Genomic DNA, 23,651 nt, shown 5'->3' with positions numbered 1-23,651 from the left:
AAGAAAAAATGTTCAATATTCAATGAATAACATATCTAATATTCAATAAACATTTTTTTCAGTCGTTGTTGCTCAATTTTTTCCAATAAATAATAATTGTGGCATAATTACATTCTATTAGATCAGTTTTAGGGTTTCCTCCAACCATCTGTTTCCTTTTCCCAGACTAATAAAATACTAACAGTTGCAAGGCTGGCACATGACGTGTCATTCTGTTGAGAAAAAATACAAGCTTCTGAGTGTCTTTTTTTTTTTTTTTTTTTTTTTTTTTTTTGAGGTACAGCTAAACAGAACTGCACCATCAAAGTCATAAAAGCATCTCAACCAACCTCTAACAGATATATCATTACTGCTTGCAACTGCTGCTTTATTACTACTTCTTGGAGAAAAAAAAACACTAAACTGCTCTCAAGGCAGAAACACATGCCATAGTTTGACACTACCTCCCCACTCCATAGTTACTGAGCTAAACCTGGATGTTGAGTTTGAAAGGTCTTGAGGACATGGAGAGGAGAGATAAGATATGGGGTAGAGAGACAAGGGATGAGATATGAGCACTATTTCACAGGCCACAACTGATTGAGTCTTTTTGAAGGAGCCACCAAACCTATGCTCACAATTTAATTTTCCTTCCTTTATCATACTTTCTAGAAAGATCAATGCAAAAGACCAGAAATGTCACCACACGTTTTAAACCACATAAACAAACCAAACCCAAGCAAAGACCCTGCTGAGACTAACATTCACTTCTGAAACAGCTGGCTGCACCACTATGCAGCCCTAATTCTGTGATCTTTCCTGCATACAAGGAAACTAAATATGTTCAGGCATCAAGTGCTCCAGAGAAGCTCCTTTGAGGATTTCAGGAGAGCAGAGTACAAGAATACCACGGCTCCACTTACTGGGGAATAATGAGGCAAACAAACACTTCACGAGCTAAAGACACACACACAAAACCCAGAAGTCAGATAAGAAAACAGGATTCCCTCATTATATGCAGACAGACTAGTACAAACAGTACAGCTAACCACACAGGCAAGAACACCTTTGAGGTGGAAAACATGGACCACTCAGCCAGGTAAGTAAGTTCTGTTTCAGCTACTAACTAGCACCTTTTTAATCAAGGGGTATAGCTCAGCTGTAACACCAAGAATTACTCAGCACACAGAGCACCAGACAAAGGGTATGACCATGAGACAGCCCAGAGTCCTCCATCAACAGGTCCAGAAAGAACATGAAGACCTCAAATATATATGCAGTGAGGGTGGAAACGACCCTGAAATCATCTCTCCTCAGTACAAGCTCCTGCGTAACATTGATCTACAGTGTTAGTATCAGATAAATGAGATAGACTGTGAAATAAGACTCCCCTCTCCCAAGGCATAAGGAACAGCCTTGAAAGGGAACTTGAACAGCAGACAGCTGTAAAGCAAAAGATTGGACATGTTCTAGTTGCATTCAAGACAAGGCCATCTCAGGGATCACAGTGCCTGAAAAAAGATACCAAAACATTAACCTTAACCTCCCATTTTGCTGTACAGAGCACAAAGAAATGCAGCTTGTTCATCGGGGTATTCAATGAAACTGGAATGCAAATCAATGCATGATGAATGCATCAATCCTTTGATTGTAGCTTTCTTACAAGAGGATCTTGGTCTTGCACTTCAGTGTTTATTAATGTGTCTGCCTGCTACCACCTCCCCAAAGCTTTTTTTTGTTTTCCCTTCAAGGTTGGCACAGAAATTTAAAAAATCGCCCAGAGTTTCAACTTGTTACTATGTAGCTTCAGTTTCAAAGATTGGGTAGTGTCTTATATCAAAGACAACATCACTCATGAGATACTATTTGCCTAGAATATATACATAGTCATGAGTAAGCCTACAGACTTCAAATTATGAGAATTCACACTGCCAGATGATGAAGAACTGTTAAGGAGTGTCTCAGCATGGTAGTAATGAAAGTATTTCAATAATGAAACATGTCAACACGGACCCTGAATCTGACTGAAGGTAACAGTCTCTTGCTGCCAGCAGAATCCAGCTATGCCAGCACACTGTGTATTGGATGGATGCTCAAAAGCTAATAACTTGAAGAGATGAAAAGCAGTCTGAAGAGAATGAAAGACCATTCATTCAGCTGAGCTTCTATTAATCAGTCATTCAGGAACGTGAAGAGCAGTCTCCCACTTAAACTAAGAATAGATTGCACACAAAAAGGTCAGTGCCTTAGGGAAAGCTACGGAAGAAAAAAAAGAGTCCAGACAGGAGGTTTTCAGTTGGTAATGGTTCAGAGTTACCAAGCATTATACATCTTCACTGTGCAGACACATGAGGACAAACATCTTAGCTCAAGGGTTATAAACCTGAGTAGTTCTGATATTAGGGGCTAGATCACTTTATGACAAAATTGAAACTTATGTTTAGGTCCAAGATAGTTAGAAGTCTCCTGCTTCTACTCTGAGAGATTAAAAAAAAAAGAAGGCTATAAAGCTGCGTGCTTTTTTTTTTCCTCAGCTACAGATTCTCTAGATATCTGTGTCAACACTGTGTCGTCTTTTCAGTGAAGCACATGCATTCAAGGATAGTTCCTAAAGAGAGACAGGGAGGGAGACTGTGGATGATAGAGGGGCAATCTGTCCAGTCTCCAGCTTCTGCCTGGCCCAGAACACTGTATGAAAGGTATTGCACAACCACAACCATCTATATGATGTTAACATACTGACAGATGGAAGAAAAGCAGTTCCTCCTACAGAAAGGAGGAGCCAGAAGATCAGTGGAATCCCTGGGTAAGAATGGAGAGTGGCCATAATTTCTAATGCCAAACTTTTTATTTTCTGAACAAATAAAGAGTTTGTCTGGCATACACAAATTGAAGAAGGTACCCAGCAACCTCCGTGTTAATACTCATTCTCAAACCAGACTATAGTAAATAAAGTTATTCACAATTTTACAGATATTCAAAACAGACAAGACTGTTACAAAATATGAGACCCTTCTTATGTTAAGATAAATCCCTTCCCCCAGTTTCTCTTTCTCTTCCTCTCTGTTCCTCTCTCTTCCCTGGTATCACTTCAACTGGGGATCCTTTCTGTCAGGATCAAGGTGCACTACTCAAAGTGAACCCTTTCCCAATTCCAGCCTTCATAGCCACTTTTGGGTCTTCAGTTTCAAGGTTGCTTTCTCTCAGGAACATATTTCTCTCTTATTCAGATGATTACAACACACTTGCGATAGCAATTTAGTTTGGCCAGACGGCAGATGTAAATGCTGCAATCTCTAAATTGGTTTTAATCTCTAATGCTTGGTTTTCTCCGAAGCAAGAACCAAAATGATGGCAAGGGAAAAGCATTTAAGAATTCTGTCCATGTCAGTGCTGATACTTCCTATCAGGTTTTCCAGTCGTGGGAGGCAGGAAGCAGGAGTCTGCCGAAGGATCCTGGCCAGGTCCATAAAAATATTGCCATTGCAAAAGGAAATCCAAGTTGCAAGTAGTAGTCAAAGGATACAAAATCTGAGCTATGTTCTCCAGAGAAATTCATATGATGAACTCTTGGAATAAGCATTGATAACCCACAGCACAATGAGCTAAACTTTCTGGACAGTAAAGGGGAGTTTACTCAAGAGTTTCCATGCAACAGAGACCTCCTGTAAATCCTCCAGTCATTAACAAGGGATTTCTAATATAAAAAGCTCTGAATGATGGGTCACAGGTTTATAGACAAGCTTAGAAACTTAATGGATGCCTGTCATCAAATTCTACCCTCTGAAAAGCACAGAAACCAACATGGCTTGGAAGTGGTATCCTGAATTCGTGTGTCAAAGAAAGCAATGGTATATTCTAACAAGTCTACTTCATCTCCTGTTTTTAAACAGACATTTGCGTCACCTGAATTTGGGAAAGATGAAGAGGTCCATGGTGAGTCACACAGAAGAATGGAAAGCCACCACACACATGGCACAAGTTAAAAAATAGCCACTGTCAAAAAAACCCATGCTCTACCAACCTGGCATGGATGGGGGCCTGCTGATAGGATTGATGGGCAGGTTCTAGGTGGAGTCCAGAGGACAGATCTTTTAGCACCACAGAGGATGGTGATCTGACCAGGAGTGAAACCACTGACACACCAGACTGGGTGCAGGCATTTAAGTGAGAGTCCTATTGACAAAGATCAGATGGTCAGGTGCTGCTTTCACCAGTAAAAGCTGAGATAGGATGTATCATGGATCCTCTGCTCGGGCTAAGGTTGGGCAGAACAAAGCCAGATGAGTCCAAAGCCAAAGTGACAGAGTCTGAAACCAAAACAGTTCTACAAAATTATTCCTGGGCTAAGCAGCTTCAGAGTGGTCAGAACAGGGTCCAAGCATTCCCCAGTCTTCTAAAGGGAGTCATAGGCATCTGATACCACTCCCCTAAAGAAGCATAGATAATAGATTCATTCATTTTTATGTTTGTATTACCTTTAACTGATTAACAAAAACTAGAACAAGCAGGTATACACCAAACACACACAATAGCTTTTCACAATCAGATCAAAGGACTGCATGCAACACAGTGCTGAAAAGCAATTTTTGGTAAAGACTACTAAAATCCTTGTCAAAATGGTAAGCACAGAACCCAAAGTAAACTGAAAATAAAGTATTCCTAAAGTAACATAACAGCCTACACAGAGCACATGCACCCAGCTGTGAGACAGTTAAATGACAGCAAGTGTGCATCCTGTTTCATACATATCAAGGCAATGTATCCACATACCCCCCTACAGACACCACAGAGATGAAATATTTAAGTCTCAGTATGATGTATATACATCTTTTAGGGAAATATAGACAGAAGCCTACCATTTAGCCTACCATATACCATATCCCCAAAGCAGGAAATGAATCTACCCCTGTTCTGCAACATCTAAGAAACTGATGCTAAAGACTAATGGCCAGGGTTACGTCTACACTTTGTAATGGCGCATAAGGGAGAAGTCCTTGAGCTAGCTAGTTATGAGCAGGCTAGTGTGTTCACCAGGGAAAGTGCTGTACTGGACAGTATAGCTGCACTGCTATTAGTTTTGTAGGAAATCTAGTTGCATCTAGTTCAAGCAACTCTTTGATACTCAACTGCACTGCACTGAAACAAAAACAAACAAACAAACAAACAAAAACAAAACAAAAAAAAAGCAAGCAGAAACTTTAGTAATGCTGATATGTGGGGGGTTTTTTATTAATCATGGAATTATCAAAAGTCACAAGATACCTCCCTGGTGATGTTGTGCTTTACCTATCATGCAGCCTCAGGTCAAGTAGTTCAGTGTTTGCCTTTTGTGTAAGTACAGCATAGACACAGAAACAACACTGATTACAGGGGCTTCATCTTGCTGGTACCTTCCAAGATCAGCAACACATTTTTATAACTTGTACTTCATCACATGGTCTGTTCAGACTGGTGGGGGGTTACTGCTCTAGGGGGTAATGAGACTTACGGGATACAGAAAAGACGTATCTGGGGATTATACAAGATTTAGCATGATATGTTTATAGAAGGAATCAAAGGCAATAAACAGGATGAATCAAGATAGTTTGGGGAGGAACAAGCATGGGAAAACAGAAAAACTAAGGGATAAAGGGGGCCAATTCAATCTACACAGGTGGCTGGTTAGTACTTGTTTGGCCAAGATCTGTGCTTGATCACCTCAGACCTCTCGGGACTACATGCTCAGTCTTGCTAGTGGTTGGAGCTGGGAACATGGAGCTTGGGCAAACCTACATGTTTCTACTGGGCTACAGGATTCAGTGATTCCTAACACAAGGGAACAAAGAAATCATATTGACAGTGAAAAGCCAATGACTTTCCCATAAATTTTGCTTTTACCCTCAGACTACAGAAGCAGATTAATGTGCAAGGGCTGAGAAGATAAGGACTGTTTAGGAAGAACAGAATGGCACTGGGGAAAAGTGCTCACACAACACAGTTACAATCTCTTTCTTCTGCTCGCTCATAATGCAAGTGCTGAGTTGCCCTCCAGAAAGCTCAGGGAAACACTGTTAGTAAGGCCAATTATAGGTTGTGTAAAGACAAAGTTAATGAGTTCCATAGCCTAGGAGTTGAGCAAGTAATAAAAAAAATAGAAAAATGTCATAACTAAAAACAACATTTGCAGTTACATTAGCCAGGATGAAGTGAGTAAAACTATGAAACACAGCCAACAGAGCAGAAGTTCAGAAGGTATTCATTCCTGTGGCTTAGTCAAATACCTCATAGCCCTCATTTCACACTGTCTAGTAATACTTACTGAAGCATCTGACATTAACTAAACAGACAAGTTAATAAATTGGATAATTAGTCTCTTCTGATGAAAGTATCTTAATATACCTCTCCACAGATATTTTCCTACTCTGCTTAAATAGTGCCATTTAACAGCTACAGAGTGAACCTCAAAGCTTATGTGCATCAAAGGTGATAGCAGTCTTGGAAGAAGAAAGGAAATCAGTGTATTTTTCAAGTTTATTGCACCTCTCATTTCTAGCATTATACCAAGACTGATGTGACCTCACTGCAAGAGTTATTATAATAGAAACCTCAGACATGTATACCATGTCATTTTTGAGGAATGATATGTCTTTTCCATTATCTGATAGTTTGCATAGCACTGGAAGAAAAATATTATGAAAAAAAAAAAATCATTCAGAAACATATACTTTCAAAGATTGTAGAAATAATGTAAATAACAATATCACTAATAATGTAATATACTTGGGAAGACAAAAAAAAAAAAAGAATCAAAAACTAACTCACTGCAAAGCAGAATAACTTTGGATATGTATACACGGGTTTTGTAGGCAGATGAGATCTCTACCTATTTTCTAAACATAGACAAGGAAGCTAAAAGTTACATTCACAAGAAAAACTGCAGAAGATCCAGCACCAAAAAGACATTGTTTCTGGATGATTCACAGCACTGGCAGAGCACACTTACCTGAAAGAAACTGCAGGCATACTTATTCCTATTAATAGTTAGCAGGTAATTATCACATGACAGACAACTTCGGGTCTCTTTCCAGAAGACTTTATGATACTGAACCCTAATAGTGCTAAAAACTTTAAATTTAGTACAATACAACTAATATCTCTTCTGTTTGACACTGAGTAGGGAAGAAAACAGAGGAGAGTGGGACCAGCATGTGTCAGAAGGAACTCTGAGTGAACAGCTATTCTCCACGATATTTATGACTTGAATGTACATATATATTATTACTATTCTGCATACAGAAAGTCACGAGTAATATTAAATTCACTAAATGTCACTAAAGGTCATTAATAATATTAAATTCATTCAAAGGAAACATTTGCTTATCCTTACAGGCCATTTTTACCTCTTCCTCAAAAAATCTTTGTGTTTAAATTAATATATAAATGCAGGAATATCAATCAAGACACATGGAGTCATTATTCAATGTTTTTAACATTAGTTCATGTTATATTTCCTACATATAATACAACTTGGCACCTGCACCTTTCTATTATACTTTGTGGCATACATGGTATGGCATCACACAGCTCATTAAAAACAGCTTCTGAAGTTTTTCCCTATCTCTGAGGCCTACTGATTTCTACATTATTTTCCACTCACTCAGTGCCTAATTTTTCCATTCCCAAATTGCCCTTTCTACACCCATGAGCCAAGAGATTAGCTATAAATTTTCTTTCCTAAACTTCTACCTGCTTGTGTCAGTCTTCCATGATGAGAAACTCAGATCTAGCTTTTATTGTCAGCTGATTTATCCTAGAGCTTCCTCCTGTATACTCTGGGCAGGGAACTGAGGGCAATATCCCTTTTCTCAGGTCATTCAGCTGGCCCCACAATGGCCCAGGCAGCTCAGGTAATGTCGTGCCAGTTTGGTTCCTGGCATGTGGCAAAGGTGACTCCCTCAGAAGTAAGCATTTAAGGGATTTTAAAAAATTGCAGTTCTCCCAGTCTTTTTAGCTAGGCCACACATCAATAGATTTTCATAGGAATTGATAAAAAACCCACACCTGCCCCCAATGGACTTGTGCCAGGAATGAACTGCAATTTTCATCTGGGAAGGCTGGACTAACCAGTGTGTTCTATGCTGTGCAGTAAAGATCTCTGACCTCCCTAACAAGTCATACTTACTATATGACTATATTACATGCACTTTACAATGAGAAAGTAACTGTTCCATTGCATCATACATAAATTACATAACCTTTTATGGGAGCTTATTTCTCATCATTTTAATAGCCTACAGCCTGGTGAAGACTTACCCTGCAAAAACTTGATTCAGAGAGAAACTTGATCCATATATGCTCTATGCTGTCTTAAATCATCCTGATTTGAGATTTGCATAAGGGAATTTCTGAACAGGGCAGATTTAAGACTGTGTAGTAGAACATTAATAAAGCACCTCTTGTACTGGGTGTCTGCCCAGGTTTGGCAGCAAGGAGGGAGGTTGCAGGGGTGGCCCTTTTGAGCAGAGGCCAGAGGCCACCCTGTGCCTGTGCACAGTTGGTAGTCCCTCTGGGAAAACATATTTAAGAAAGAGCAGAAAATGCCAGATACAGAAAGGAGGAGAGGAAAAAAGAACAAGAAACAGCAGAGGGAAACCCAAGATCAGAGGAAGAGGTGCTCCATGGTGGAGCAGATACTCCCTACAGTCTGTGGAGGACACATGCGGGAGAAGAAAGGCATGAGAAGAAAGAAATGGTGGAGAAAAAAACCACCACATCCTGATCATAACCCCTCAACACCCCTTTTGCACTGCTTGCTTCCTCTCTGATGGGACTTGGACTGAGTGTAACCTGTGATAATAACATGGGAGGAGAAAAAGGGTCTGGAGGAGGGGGGAGGTCAAGTTGAGCCTGGGAAAGCAGGGAGGAAAGCTGTTGGATTCATGTTTGTCTTTTTGTTTACCACTACCCACATTATTAATTTTTTTTAATTTTATTTGGCAATAAATTAAGCAAATTCTCCCCCTGTTGAGTCTGTTTGCCTACCATGGTAATTGGTAAGCAGCCTTTATCTCAGCCCATGAGCTTTTTTATTCCTATTCTTCCCCTTTTCTCTCCCATCCTGCTGAGGAGGGGAGTAAGCAAGCAGCTAGGTGGGAGTTGGACTGTTAGTCTAGGCTACACCACCACACCTCTCAACTAAAAAAAAAACCAAAATGAAGTCCACAGAGAAGAAAATAAAACTGGTCCTCAGTATTTTGGGTTTTTTATTGAAATGGGTGGCTAAAAACATTTCAGACACAAGACAAATACTCTGCAGAGAAAGGATATAGTCACATATTTGCTACAGGATACAGTCAAAACACTGTGATTCTCTCCTCCCCAAAGGGATTTGATTAGAGAATCACTTGTAGAAGAACTCTGAGAAACTGTAAAACATCTGAGAAGGCACAGAATGTATTAACCCCTGTTGCTGTACAGAAAGAAGCTTTGTACACGAGGGAGTTGGAGAAGCGCCAGGGGACAAGTACTCAAATATCAGTGCATGCTGAAAGAAGCCAAGTCTGTGAGCTTTATCTCACAGAGAAAAAGAAGACTCCTGACATTATTAATACAAGCATGCACAGCAGTGATAAATCACTAAACTGAAAGCTGACAGGTTCTGAAAAATACAGAAAGAAGATTCAAGACTTAAAAGTGGTTGTTGCAGAAGAACTAAAGAAGGTTTCTGAAAATCAAATATAAAGTGAGTATTTGATGGATGAGTGCTAGACTTTAAACCTGAATTAATTTGGCACAATGACATTACTGGATATACACTGGAGGTTTGTTTGAGATAAGAACATAGTACTTAGAGCAAGAAAGAAAGGAGCAAATCTTTTCGAACTACTTGAATGGACAGGACAGAATAGATGGAAAATTTTAATCTCAGTTACTGAAGCTGCTGGAAAAATTACTAGCAAGCCATACATGCCACTGACAGAGTTCCACAACAACAAAGCGAAACCCAAATATAGTCTAATTTAAGGACAGAGGAAAAAAGGCTATTTGGGAGTTTAGAAGACATCCATACCTCCTAGCACTATCTAGAGCCTCAGACAGCTGGTAATAGCAGACAGCACTGCAGAATCAGTTCTCTAAACCACAGATGAAAATAAGAGTGAGAAGCTTGGAATCCATATGGAATCATTAATACAGACATCCATCTTGTATTTCTTAGTGAAGAGACGGCTTCTATGAATAGAAAGGTTATGGCTAAATCTTTGTCTCACTGAAATTGAAATGGTGTGATCCTAAAGAAAGTATATTAGCTAAGAATTTATAAACAACAAATTTCTGTGATTATGTGCCTTTGCGCCTTTCAGGAAAACCAGCAGGACACATGAGTTACCATAATGCATAAACTGGACCCTGCATTACTGGCAGAGTGCACATGCTTTTTCATACACACTGGCAAGCGTATTGCTGTGCTTTATTAGTTTTGTCCCTGATCACTGATTTCAGATTTTCTGGCCCACTAAAGGCCAAATCTGTCCTAATATTCACACTGGAGAATGCCGACAGACAATTCTCCATATGCAGGAGAATGATCTTTGCCTTTCTAAGGCTTACAAAGACACTTCAGTTTCTTCTTATATAAACATCCGTCTGTAACAACTGGAGCAGATGTTCACAGAAGGCACCTCCTTACATCAAAACTTGACTTGCAGAAATGGTGAAATAGACTTTTGCTATTCTTTCAGTCAAGACAAGAACAGAAGTGTCAACCTGACAATACCAATCTCCACAATGGTTTTCAATTTGCTTTGTGGGCAAAGATTGCTCTTGTTTTCAGATAAGATATTATACTACCTAATAATTTCTTTCGTACTGTTAAATCCTCAGGTCTTACCACCTTGATCAAGGATGTAACACAGCCAGAGAACGTATCAGGATTGCTATTAAATTAATCAGTTTAGCCATATACTATATTGTTATGAAACCAATTAATTGCTGGCCTGAATTCATTGGTCATACTCAAATCATTTCCTGTCAAACATCTGCAGATGATCAAGTTATTCTTCATGGTTTTGCCATAAAATTTTGCTTTTATTTCTTTAATCTATTTCTTTCACAGATTCTTCCTTTTTCTTTTTTTTTGTTCCAATTTCAATTTGAGGTGGCATGGTCTTTATATATTAAATTAGGAAAGTTTTGATACCATTAGTCTTTGTGTATCAGTTCTGAATTCACTTCTATTCCAGCTACGCATTTTTTGCTGATGTTGTTATTTCTACAGAGCGTTTTTGCTTGGACTCTCACCCTACTCCCACTGAAGTCATTCATTTGGAATCTCCATCACTTTGAATAATCATTCTACTGCACAAAGCAAAGAAATATGCAATAGCGAGACAGTAGGGAAAAAGTCTATTACTTTATATTAAAATATAGCTGGGTTGAGAATAGGGCTAAACAAAATCTAGAATTCAGAAAAAGTAGTATAACATTTTTTCTTTTTGGTTAGTTTTATTGATTGAGAAGTTTGTAAATTTTGCCTTTCTTTCAAATATATACCCTAGTTTTCTAGTAAAACCTGCTGCAGTAAGTGTAAAGCAATATCTTTTCACAGGTGCTGGATGGAAGTGCATTTTCATGTTACACTGCCCCAATACAACTGAAGAAGTGTAGATAAGTAAAAAGTTGTGTGGGGAGGAGGAAAGCTGAAGACTTTGCAAGTAAACAGGAATCCTAAAAAGGGAGAGACTGCAGATCCAATCTCTTGCCAACTGTATTTTTGCCCCTACTCCATGAAAAAGCATAAATCCTCTCCCACAGTCTGGCAGACACTTTCCTCTGCCTGTATTTAATCAACATTTTCCTATTACAGGCCCAGCTTTCCCTCCTTCAACTTTTATCACTTCTTCTTCATTAAGAAAACAAATCACATTTTCCTTCTTTAGTTCTCTCATTTCTTCCAACTCAGTCTTCCTCTAGACATGAAATAAAGATGACCTATCCACTACTCCATCATGCACTAGCAGGTATAACTTGCTTCTTTAAGTGTTGCAAATACTAGCTAACGTTTTTCCCCAATGCACCCAATGTGAGGAATTCAAGGGTGCTTTGGCTTGAGAAATGCTGTATGAAAGCAAACATATAGTGCTAATAAATACAACATGACACAAGTATGTATGGCAAGAAATAAAACCAATGAAGTGAGAAAAATTTGCATGAGCTTCCAGGAGCTTTGGGTAAGGTCTTTGGTACTTGCATTAGTAGGAGACAGAGCTAAAAGACATGAGAGAAATGGAATCCTTGAAACTGTCCAATTTATTCACAGAAAGACTATTTAAGGTCATATCAAGCTATTCTTGTCTCCGCTTGTTCTGTACATCATAAGTAACCACTGAAGGGAATAATTACTGCTGGGGTTACTTCATAAAGAAGATGCTATTTGAATTTTAGAATAACAGGAAATAGAGTTATATATTAAGCTTGAAATAGATTTTACTGTCTGTACTAGACAAGCTTCTCATGACAAGCAGTATCACATTTCACCAGATTGGGTCCTTTCAACTGGACAAAACTCTTTTTCCCTACAAAATATTTCAAATGTTTTCATACATATGACCTATTATTAGGACAGAGTTATCAAGTTATCATGTGCTTAATTATACAATAATACCAATTTGACCTTAGGTAGGAATTAATACAGCAAGTCTGTCTTGCAGCCAAGATGACAGGAAATTATTATGTATATACACACGCGCACTCGATTCTTTCACTACTCAAAGTGCATGCAGTGGGAAAGTACAGGCAATACAATTTTTTAACACAGGCTCAAAGCTGCCTCAATGCTCTCCACGGTGGTATTCAGTGCTTACTGCATAAAGTGGTAAAGCAAAACACAGAACTAAAAGTAATACCTCTGTTGTAGCAACTCTTGAGTATTTCTGAAAAATACTGGGTTTTCCCTTCTGTTTAACTTAACCCTGGGAACCAGATTTAAAGTACTGACTTAAAGGAAATCTATATAATGGCCAAGTTAAATAAAAAAGCTGATTATTTTCAGAATATCACACAAGTCATATGTGTTATGATCTGACCTTCTGGAGCTGGTTTACTCGCATTTGTTTTTTCTGGATCCTTCACCTTGGGTTTACTTGTTTCTTTTCTTCTCTCTATATCTTTAACTGAAAAGTAAGGGGGAAAAGAAATAATCAATCAAAATAGGAACAGTGAAGTCAGAAGCATGTAATTTTTTTCTTCCAGATAAAAAAGCTGCACGCAACATCTTGTGATATGCTTAGGTAGCAAGTGACTGTTACTGGGTTTTCCCTCCCTCCCCCGTTGGGTTTACACTTTTTATGAATCTTTCCCCATTGTATCATCATTAAAGTTTTCAAAAGTGATTCTCCTTGCACAGGAGAGTCCAAATACAGTGACATCAGCACCTAAGCCCACGCTGACAAGATCCAGCACTGGAAATATAGTCCAGAAAATTGGCAAAGCTAGCTGGGGAAAGTCCAGCATTGCAAAGTTCCACTCCAAGTCATTCAACACAAAAGCACACAAGCCAGCTGTTACATTATCCTCTTTAAAGAATGAGCTTAGATCCCATGCCCAAATCTGTGTTCAGGGCACCAAATACTCCAAGAGCAAAGTTGCTCCAAAGCCCAGACTTCAACAGTTTCCTGTCCCACAAGTGGGTGAGATACCTCCCTTATGTCCCAAATCTCTCATTAACAGCCAAGCAGAACCCAGCTTGATTATCAATTCCTAATATTACATTAGCAGCCAGTATCACTCTACTCACTGTCTGAAAGATTCTGGCAAAGTCATTGCTAATATCATGTATTAGGGAAAAAAAAAGATCCTTTTAGAATTTCCTTAGAACTCTAATTGGTGTCAACGCCTCAGCTGTCTACAATGGCCAGGAACAGCTTAAAAGAATGAAACAGAGAATAACTTTCATAGAAAATAAAATTCTACTCCAATTAAAGTCATTAGTTTATGTAGAGCTGAATTATGATGGGCATTCAGCCAAGCAGGCACCGAGTCTTAGCCAGGATAAGAGTCTCTCTGTGCTACATCATTCAAAAAACGCTGTAAGTGAAAGAAGGTTATCCGTCTCTTGAAACATATATGATACAAAATAGACATCCAAGTATTGTTTTACAGAAGTGAAACCAGAGTCAAATGGATTTCACTAATTTACCCAACAGTACATAGAATATCCAAAACAGCCAAGAGTGCTCTAAATTCCAATTCAAAATATAATCACAAGATCATCCTAAGATCTTAGGAAGACAGCAAGCCATTGTCAAGCATCTGAGTTTTGACTCCTCTCCTTACTAACACAGCTTGTGTACCAGTACATCACCTCTACCCTTAGTGAACAGTTGTGAAACTGGTTCAGAAGCAAATTCAGGTCCACAAGCTTGCTGCTTGCTGAGGAATCACTTTTACTGAGGTAGATCTTGGGTTACAGACAAAGCCACAATGATACCAGGTCTTACTCAGAAGTCTGGGTTTAATCCTTACCTAAACAAGTCTCCAACTAAAATAAGAGGTGAAATTACCAGAATAGTACTAGTCAAAAAAGACGCCATTGCTTAGCCTTCAAAGAGCATTCCTTTGAGAAAAGGCTAAGAGCAAGCTAAGGAGCTGCTTGATGGTCTCCTCTAATGCTAGTGCTGTTGAGCAGCACATCTCCAGAGAAACAGTATGAAAAATCTGAAAATGCTCATTGGAGACAAGTTGGTCACATACTGGCAGAGATTTCTGGATTTGGGAAACCCATTTCTAACTGTCAAAATTCTAACCTCATAGGAAGAACAGACAAGAAGACACTAGTTTTACTCACATATTTACACAGACAAAAATAAAATAAAAATGTATCTACTACATGCTTTTATAGATGCAATTTTTTATTCCCAGTGATCTTTATTAATTATGTACAGTAGCTTACAAGCAGCAGTTAGAATAAGAAAGTATACCTGGCTATATAAAAAGGAATACTCCTTTAACAACAACAACAAAAAAAAAAAATTGTAGGCTTGGAAATTCTTTGTACATCAGTTAAAACTCAGCAGCATTAAAAACTTACTTCTAATGCACTAAACCAGAGGATATTCTCAAAGCTTTGTATATGTTTGACCTTTTTTCATCTCAAGAATTAGTGGCCACTTGTCAGAGAAGGGGAAAAAACCCATAGAATACAGGACAGCAAAAAAGAAGGATTTATATACATGCTGTATCTGGCTTTACTCATGCAAGGCATCATACTGTCAAATGGAATCCAGCCTCATTAAATACTACATGTTTTCACCTGCAGCAAAGAGTATACTAAAATAGAACATAACATTCTTAAATCAAGTTGCCAGCACTACTTTTCCTGAAGAATAGAGGTAGTTTAAAAAACAACCACACCTAATGTTATAGAAGTTGGTGTAGCTTTCTGTGGGCTGCTCTTCAGCGCTAGAACAACCTGTGGTTTTGCGGGTTTCCTAGCTGGGATAGAACTTAAAAGTAATAAACACACAGCTGCAGTGATGAAAAGCTAGAAAGACTTTGACACACACCACATCAAGCAGCCAGCATATTTTATCTTGTGCTGATTCTAAGAGAAAAGTGGTTTAGCAATGATAGTGAGAAATATTCACTGTCAAGGGAATTCAGTAGGCTTTAAACTGTACTCTCAGACTGTCACATTTTTATCTTTATTGACCAAATCTCCACAGATAATATTTAACTGATCTGTTTAAGATGCAGATCAAGGCATATATATCACTATGATATAGACATTAAGAGCATGTGTAGGTCACATAAAAAGAGTCTTAAGCATAATTTGTAAACATATTTGACAGTTGAAGACCAGTAAGAATTTAGTCTTTCATAGTATCATTGAACTAGCAGCTAGTTGCCAGTTGGCATAGCTATAAGAATGTTTTAATAAAAAGTTGGAAGGAGGGAAGGAAAATTTTTAAGTATCAGAATATAGCACTTCCCTTCTTGTTTCTGCTCACTGAAGATTCTTTTCCACAAGATACTGACTAATTTCATAACGGAATGGGGAAGGAAGGAATTCCAAACCAATGGAAACAAACATAGCCCAAAGCAAGAATCTCCCATGCAAGAGCGACTGGATCAATTCAGGACTCCAGCTGTATATGTACCAGTTAAATATCTGCAGCTCTGATTAGCCTTCCACCACAGAAGAAGACAGAAGTGTTTTTCCACTGTCCTCCTTTGTGTCAGACTTAGTTACAATTTCACAAGTTATGTTAAATATCTGATGTTCTGCATGTCAGGCATAAAAAGACACATACTTCTGAACTGGCCTTGTGCTGGCTTACTCTCCCTGTCTTCACTGAATGCAATGATCTGAAGGGCATAGTTTTGATCTGGAATAAGACCTTGAATAATTGCTTTGGTTGCAGTGTTTTGAAGAATTAACTGATTGGTTTTTCCACCTGTAAGAGAAAAGACAAAAAAACTCAAAACCACATAACTTTGCTTTTCTTGTAGCATGGTAAATGCAATGACTACCAACTATCCCAAGCTCTATGATGACCCAAGCGTTCCCCCTTTTGGGACTACCCATGCAGACAGGCCAGAGGGCATCCCAGAAAAGCAGGAAGTCAGGCAGCCTGACCAAAGTCATGGACCAGTGTTCTTAGATAGAAACACTCTTCAATCTGTATCTGGGCCTCATGGAACAGCCACAGTGTCCAGCAAAACTAATGATTAATAAAAAAAACAAAAAAAAAAGATAAATATTTGACAAAAGGCTGTCAAGTTTGGTAACATCATACCCACAGGCTTTCACTGCTCTGTGATTGGCTGCCAGTTCTGACTCCATCATGTCTACATCATCTCTGAATACCATCTTTGCCCACTTCCTTTGAGCAAGGAAGTTCTCAAGTATAAATACAAACATTAAACATTTCTATGTATAGATATATATAAAAACAGTATACAAATATGTGCAAATACATATTTTAGCTGTATGTTAAAAACGTATCTATAGCTAAATTTAAATATGTACAGAAGTAGTACCTCTACACAGGTAGTCTGATATAGCCACTTTGTTGCCTATCTTTACATTTCAAGTTTTCATTTAAAAAAAAAAAAAATTAAAAGGTTGGTTGGGGTTTTTTTTAAGTCTGGTCTAAGATCTTTTTGGTCTTTTTTGGGGAACCCACTATGGGAGACAGCGCAAGGAGATCCACCTCAAAGATCTGACTGAAACAGGGTTTCTATGCTCTCCCTTGAACACTTCCTAGGTTTCCTTACATCCCACCAGAAGAAAGATAAAGACAGATGATCAGTAAAAATTCCCAAGGACTACATGTGAAGCATAACTAGCATCTACCCACTTCTACTACCTGAAGCATTCAGTTCCCATATTCTATGCCTATGACCATCCCCTGGTGAGATCAATTTCTCTCTTCTGTTGACCAGTCAATACTCCGTTATCCACAGCTTGCTTACAGTTACTTAGTCCTGAAGGATGACACTAGCTTCTAAAAGCTGTTCAGCCTTGGGAAGATAGTCTTTTCACCTTAAAAGAGAACATACAGAGTTTTGTTTTACCTGAACTTGGAGTGACAAGAAGCTTATATCCAGTGAATTGCCCTTTAGGGGCTTTCCAGGAGATCTGTACACTGTCAGGACCGACTACATTATATCTTAGTCTTGTTGGTGGGGCCACTGCAAGTGGGGAAGGAAAACAACATTTTAAACTCAAATAAAAAGCAACCACCAATTTCAAACAAACATAAACACATATAGGAAGACAACACAAAATTTTAATGGTAAAGGATGCAAGTTATTCAAAATGTCAGATACATCAGTTTATTAGTTTGTAAAATGACATCCCCAGGTGCACTATTTCCCTCAGACATACCTTTTATTTATTTCTTTATAAAAACAAACTAACAACCTAACAGCAGAGGACAGAAAGACAAACAGTGTTAGATGTTAAGACTAGTTTAGCAGGCAAAGCTGGTAATAAAAATGCTCTTTGTTAATATATGGGAATTAAAATTTCTCTCCTTGCTTACACTGACAATATGCATTAGCTAGCCGCCTTTACCTCACATTACCATGGGCGTTTCCCCACATTTAAGGTCATTCAGGGCCAAATTTTCAAAGCCTTGTAAAGACACAATAACCAAGAGGAAAGATAGGCATGCACAAGGCAGAAGGAACACCAGCTGCCCAGTTTCCAAACCCGGCCTAAGCAGCACACAGACTTGCCCAGCTGCAAGCACTGCTTCGGTCTCATCAAGACTAGCAGGCATGTATGGGCTAGTCAAGATTTAAACAGGGGCAATCTGGATGGTAAGCAAATCTGGCTTCTATTTATATTGTGCCATCACCTAGGTTTCAAACAGAAGCAGCAGGTGAGACGAATAAAAGCATGAAATGACTGAGAAAGAGGTGAAGCAACGCACAGAGGAACAAACGGAAAACCTGCCCTACGTTGTTACTGCAGTATCAGCAACTTTGTGCACAGCTTTGTATCCCTCTGCTCAGGCAAACTCCACTGATGCTGGACAACACTCCGCACAGCATTTCTGTTCTGCTTCAGGGAGCCAAATCCTTCACAGCAAACAACTGAAGCAGAGCTGCTAGTTGTGCGGCCTGTGGTATCCAAGGCTGTCAATAAGGAGAAATCTTCATACATTTGAATAGGGTTTGGCTCACTGATCTAGAGGGGAAGGCAGCCAGGGAATCTATCCAGAGGCTGAACAACAGAAAGGGTTAGAAAAGCTTAACAAACTCCCCCACCAACTTCACCCCTCCTCTTCTCACCACCTCCACAGCTCCCTGAACTTTCTCCTTCATTTTCCAAACCCTTGCTGTCCCTGCCACTACCACCCTTAAAGTTTCTGATAGTAAGTCTAATAAATAAGGGAAAAATATCTGAAGGGGGAAGTGGCAATTTCTTTTCCCCAGGGCCCAAGATAGCTCTTAACTGACTAGGCTCATGCCCACAGTTTGTTGGTCCACTAGATCTAATAAGCCAACAGTTCTCATGATATTTCTGAGATCTAAGGATTACAGCATATGGAGCATCTGAGTCAACAGGCTGAACGTGCTCGCCAACAGTCTCTGGCCTCTCCATTTGACCTGCTACAGTCAATGCAACTCTGGCACTAGCAGCAGCCAAAGACCTGTCTCAAACTGATTACTTTTTCCTACGTGCTTCTTTTTCCAATAGCTTAGGGGAAGAAAGAAGAAGGAAAGAGGCAGGCTGTAGGGTTTTTGGGATGCAGGGTGGTAGATTTTTCATGTCATCTACCAATACAAACATTTTGGGGCTTAGAGGTAAAAATCTGAAGGTTCAATACAAGAGATGTATTCCCTTGCATTCAGCCTCTCAATCCCTAAGGGACTATTTTGCGAGACCAAAGGCAGGTTCTGCAGTTCCAAGTCCCTCTATCTTGAGAGACTTCACACAGAACACAGAAAAGAGAGTACATAAGCACCAAGAACAGCTTAGTAACACCTCCACATTCTCAAAGACTTCAAAAAACAAGCTCAAGAAGAGGGGCAAGGGGATAGAAACAGGAGGTATCACACCAATTCCACACACTCAAAACTGTTCACGTTCACAGCACCGGGTTTTACACCCAAACAGTGCATTCCCCCAGTTGCTGGGCACAGTCTTGTCAGACCTCGTCTTAAGACTGCTTGCTACCTCCCTAAGTTTAGAGAAGCTGGAATCGATAGTGTGTGCAGGAATCATTGCAAATACAAAATCAGTTCTTTGAAAATTTGGCCCTTGTACTGCAAAATGTTTTGCTGGGCAGGTTTCTGCAAGAACATTCAGCATGCTATAATTGTAATAAAATGACAGAGACTATGGCAAAAAGATTTGAAAGCCAAGCAGACTGTAGTTATGGATTACAGCTTTTAATTCATTCTCAAGATTCATTCTGTCTTCAAGCTATACATAAATCACAATTAATTAGGCTGAATGAACCAAGAGCGACAAATCATACCTAGAAGTTCGCAAAATATGCATTCCTTTTATTATTTATTTTGTCTAACAAACAGTGAATAAACTTTTGAATAATGACAGTATGCAAGTGTAAAAATGCTGCATATTTTACTACGATTAAGTGGTAAATTTGTATGGGAATTAAGAGGCAGAGCAGAGATTAACAAAGTAAGACCAAGGATTGACAAAAATCGTGTTTTGAATTTTAGAGTTCATTTGCTCTGCCATCTTCTTCCTTCCCTTGTCATTTCATTCCATCCTACTTTCAACACCAGTTTATGAAAGCACCTTCTAACAAAGAAGCATAGTTCTGGCCTAATTGCTATTAGCCATCACCAAACCAGGTAAATTTTGGTAGCCCCTAAAAAACAATCACAGATCTTACAAGCAAAGAATGACACAATCACCAAGAGTTTTTCTGTTTACTACAGAGTTACAGTGTGCAAGACTAGAAAAGTTGTGCCAGAATAGTCTTTACATAACTAGTCAATTTTCACCAAGTACTTTTTGTATCAAAGGTGGCAGTGCGGGGGAACAGACATTCTCACACAGCAATTAACCATAAGGAAGAAAAGGATTATTCACCAGATCCTCAACTGTGTCTTAGTTGTGCAAAGACTAACATTCTGGCATAGAAAAGTAGATATAGCTAAGGAAGTTAAAAATCTAACACTTGAACAGACAACAAAATATTGATGGGAATTACTACACATTCACCAACCTGAAGAGGATATCTTTATTTCTTTGGACCTTTATTGTCTGTGGAACAAAATCTCACTTCTTGCAGAAAGGGAAAAAAATTAATCCAAGCTGAGTCAGTTAACTGATAAAAATCAGTAGCTAGAGCTTGTTAAGTGGTTTTACAGGAATGAAAAAGTGAATGGCTGTCAGCAACATTAGAGCAGTCACCCAAAAGAAAACTACAGGCAAGTTCAAGGCTTTGGTTTATGCCACCAGATAAATTAGCACTCCAAATACATTACTCTTGTGGACAACTAGGGAAACAGTGTTTTGAACTATTCTGTATCTTAATGGAAATGAAAAAATACCATGAATTGCGTATGTGCAGGTCTCTAAGACATCCAGTAATCTAAGAGTGGATACTAACTAAACCTTGTGGCTTCCAATTTACTTTTGTCATAAGAAATGAATAAGTTAATATGCACTGCAATTACTTAGCAACTGCATTAGTAACACATGGAAATTGTTGCTACACAAAGAAGTTTCCATCTTTAAATACAGACGAATTCTTAAAACAAGTTACTTTATGGACAGAACATTCTAAAGTATTTTTCTTGCCCACCACTATTTTTGCATCTATGTAAGAACATAAGTATACAAAACCTGGATTTTTTTTGTTGCTATGGTTTAAATGCTGAATGAAGAATGAACAGCAGTGATGAAAGAATAATTGTAGAGTAAAAACTGAATGGCACTTTGTGGTTTATAAGGCATCCAGGCAATAAATGAGATAAAACCATGTAGCTCAACACAGATAACTCCTCAGTTGAAGGAATAAGTTGTAGCTTCAGGCATGTTGACTTCAGTCTCCCAAACATATTCTCTTTTCCAAGAAGTCACATTACACACCTTTACTTGAGCACCTTTGCCAAAGGAAGGAAACACAAGCTGGAACTAATACCAGCTCTTCCTACATCTTGGCAGAGTGTACGATTTCTTAAAACAGACAAACATACTGTTAGTGCTGTTTTAAATTGTAAATAGTTATCAAGCTGCATGAAGTGTTTACTGCAAGGGGGGGGGGGCAACCTTGAGAAAATAAAGGTTTTGAGAAACATCTTATTGCTTTAAGTGTAGCAGAAGGTAGTTTTATTCCATGAACATGGAACAGAGACTTTGTATCACCTCATTCAATAACATAAAAGTAATTCTGGGCCAAGGCAATACTCCACTTAGCTTAGTATCACACTGCTGAGAGCATTCAGCAGCTGATGCTTGCTGAAAGAGCGTTAAGAACAAGGGAGGTACTGTTCTTTATTCATCAAGTACACCAACTCTAGCTTTTGCTGGTGCAATGATTGTGGAAAAAACTCTGACCTTCATTTTATTAATAGTTTGAGAGTTTTCTGCCTTCCATATGACCGATTAAATCAATGGGCGGTGTGGGTTTTTTTAAAAAAAAAGAAAAATTAAGGGAAGAGTATGGTTTTTCAAGATGAAGGAATCTTACAAAACTTTCTAGAGATGCATCTCAATCCCCAATCCTGTTTTGCAAATTTTAACCATATGTATTAGGACTGAAATACAGGGAGAGAGGACTAACCATATGCTTTGCTTTATTGGCTCAATAAGTCACAAACATTCTGGATCTCATTTCTGACCAGTATTGATGTGTTGAATATTGGGAACATTTATTTCTTCATTCACCCCACATCGTCCACAAGAAATATTACTGCTTACATGTGTCCTTAAGTTCTGGGAGAGGCTTGTAAAACACTCGCAGGTTCCCAAACATCCAAGATGGTAGGCTTTCCCAGCACTTGAGTGCCACTCAGACTGGACAGCACTGCCACTTGCATTTATCACAATTTGGAAAGCCTCAGAGGTTGACAAAACTCTCTGAATGTGCTCATGAATAATGCATTATACAGGACACTTTAGAAAGGACCCAGGATTAAATTCTGCTCCCAGTTACACCTCTGCAGTCTCATATCAAAGCAATCACATAAATACAAAGTTGAGAGAAATATTCTTCTTTAGAAATCATAAAAACTCATTGGCATTCTTCCTCCCTTCTTCCCCAAGCAACAGGATAAATTTTCTCTAGAAGCCAAACCACTGTCAATATAATCCAACAAGTATTTAAGACTAACAATCTCAGCAGTATCTTTTAATAGCCACAAAGGACATTTAAAGAAGAAGCTGCAGAAGTAGTCTGTGACATTTAACAGTGCAATTGAACTATGCAATACTGTATGATGTAAGTGTTACAATAGCTACTGTTCCAACAAAGAAAAGACATATATATTCCATACAAGCCTAATATCATAGCTGGTCCGTCAAACTTACTTGATTATGTGGAAGACAGTCACAGCAATTTCTGATCAGTACTTTCATGTAAATAAGAGGAAAAAAAAAGTTCCATATAACTAATTTTGAGACACCTGATTTATGCTCTTTGAGATACTAGGTTCAAAGAGCACACACGAACATATAATTCTACTTCCCCCCTGAGAACAGCAGCAAAACTGCTTCATTTCAGTAGTACTGGATCCACATTCTACTAAGATGGAAGCAACGCTTACACTTGGAATAAGAAAGTCTATTTCTGCACATCAGAGTGAACAGCTCCATCTCCTTATTTATGACTTACCTTGGCCCTCGGTGTCACTGATGAAGAAAGCTGTGACAGCTAAAAAAGCCAAGAAGAAATAGCTCTGTATCTCACACCGACAAAACATCTTCTTCCCCTCAATTCACACAGTATCAGCAGGTCTGAAAACACACGGAACAAAAAGACTTATTAAGCCTGCAAAGGTAAGGCATCCACTTTAATGAAAAGTGTGGGCAAAATCTGGATTCCATTTAAAAAAATAGGAATTTGTCATTGACGTCAGCAGAGCCAAGATCTCATTCTGACGGAAGTTTTATAACCAAAATATATTTTACCTGAACCCCATTTGGGCCACTTAACAGTTATGAAATTTTGGCCCATGTAAAGAAAAAATTTATATTCTTT

At 38.7% G+C, this 23,651-nt stretch overlaps 1 protein-coding gene across 7 annotated transcripts in view; it reads right to left on the bottom strand.

Moving 5' to 3' along the window:
- The window catches only part of COL14A1 (collagen type XIV alpha 1 chain), a 122,437-nt gene extending 99,027 nt beyond the window's left edge, over positions 1-23,410 (bottom strand). For 6 of the 7 annotated variants that reach the window (XR_003397740.1, XM_026842177.1, XM_026842181.1 and 3 more), the window contains exons 1-4: positions 23,286-23,410; positions 17,536-17,652; positions 16,269-16,412; positions 13,044-13,130 (exon numbers count right to left, since the gene is read on the bottom strand). Coding sequence is in view for 6 of the 7 variants with exons in the window: in XM_026842177.1 (XP_026697978.1) it covers positions 13,044-13,130; positions 16,269-16,412; positions 17,536-17,652; positions 23,286-23,373 (436 nt within the window). In the remaining variant the exon portion in view is untranslated. The remainder of the gene's footprint in view (positions 1-13,043; positions 13,131-16,268; positions 16,413-17,535; positions 17,653-23,285) is intronic. The other variant, XM_026842184.1, reaches the window with a different exon arrangement.
- Positions 23,411-23,651: the final 241 nt, after the last annotated feature.

Source organism: Athene cunicularia (assembly GCF_003259725.1).
Source record: "Athene cunicularia isolate RWA chromosome 2 unlocalized genomic scaffold, athCun1 chr2_part1, whole genome shotgun sequence".
NCBI lineage: Eukaryota > Metazoa > Chordata > Aves > Strigiformes > Strigidae > Athene > Athene cunicularia.
The sequence above is the reverse complement of the archived record's forward strand: the minus strand, read 5'-3'. Positions and strand labels throughout refer to the sequence as shown.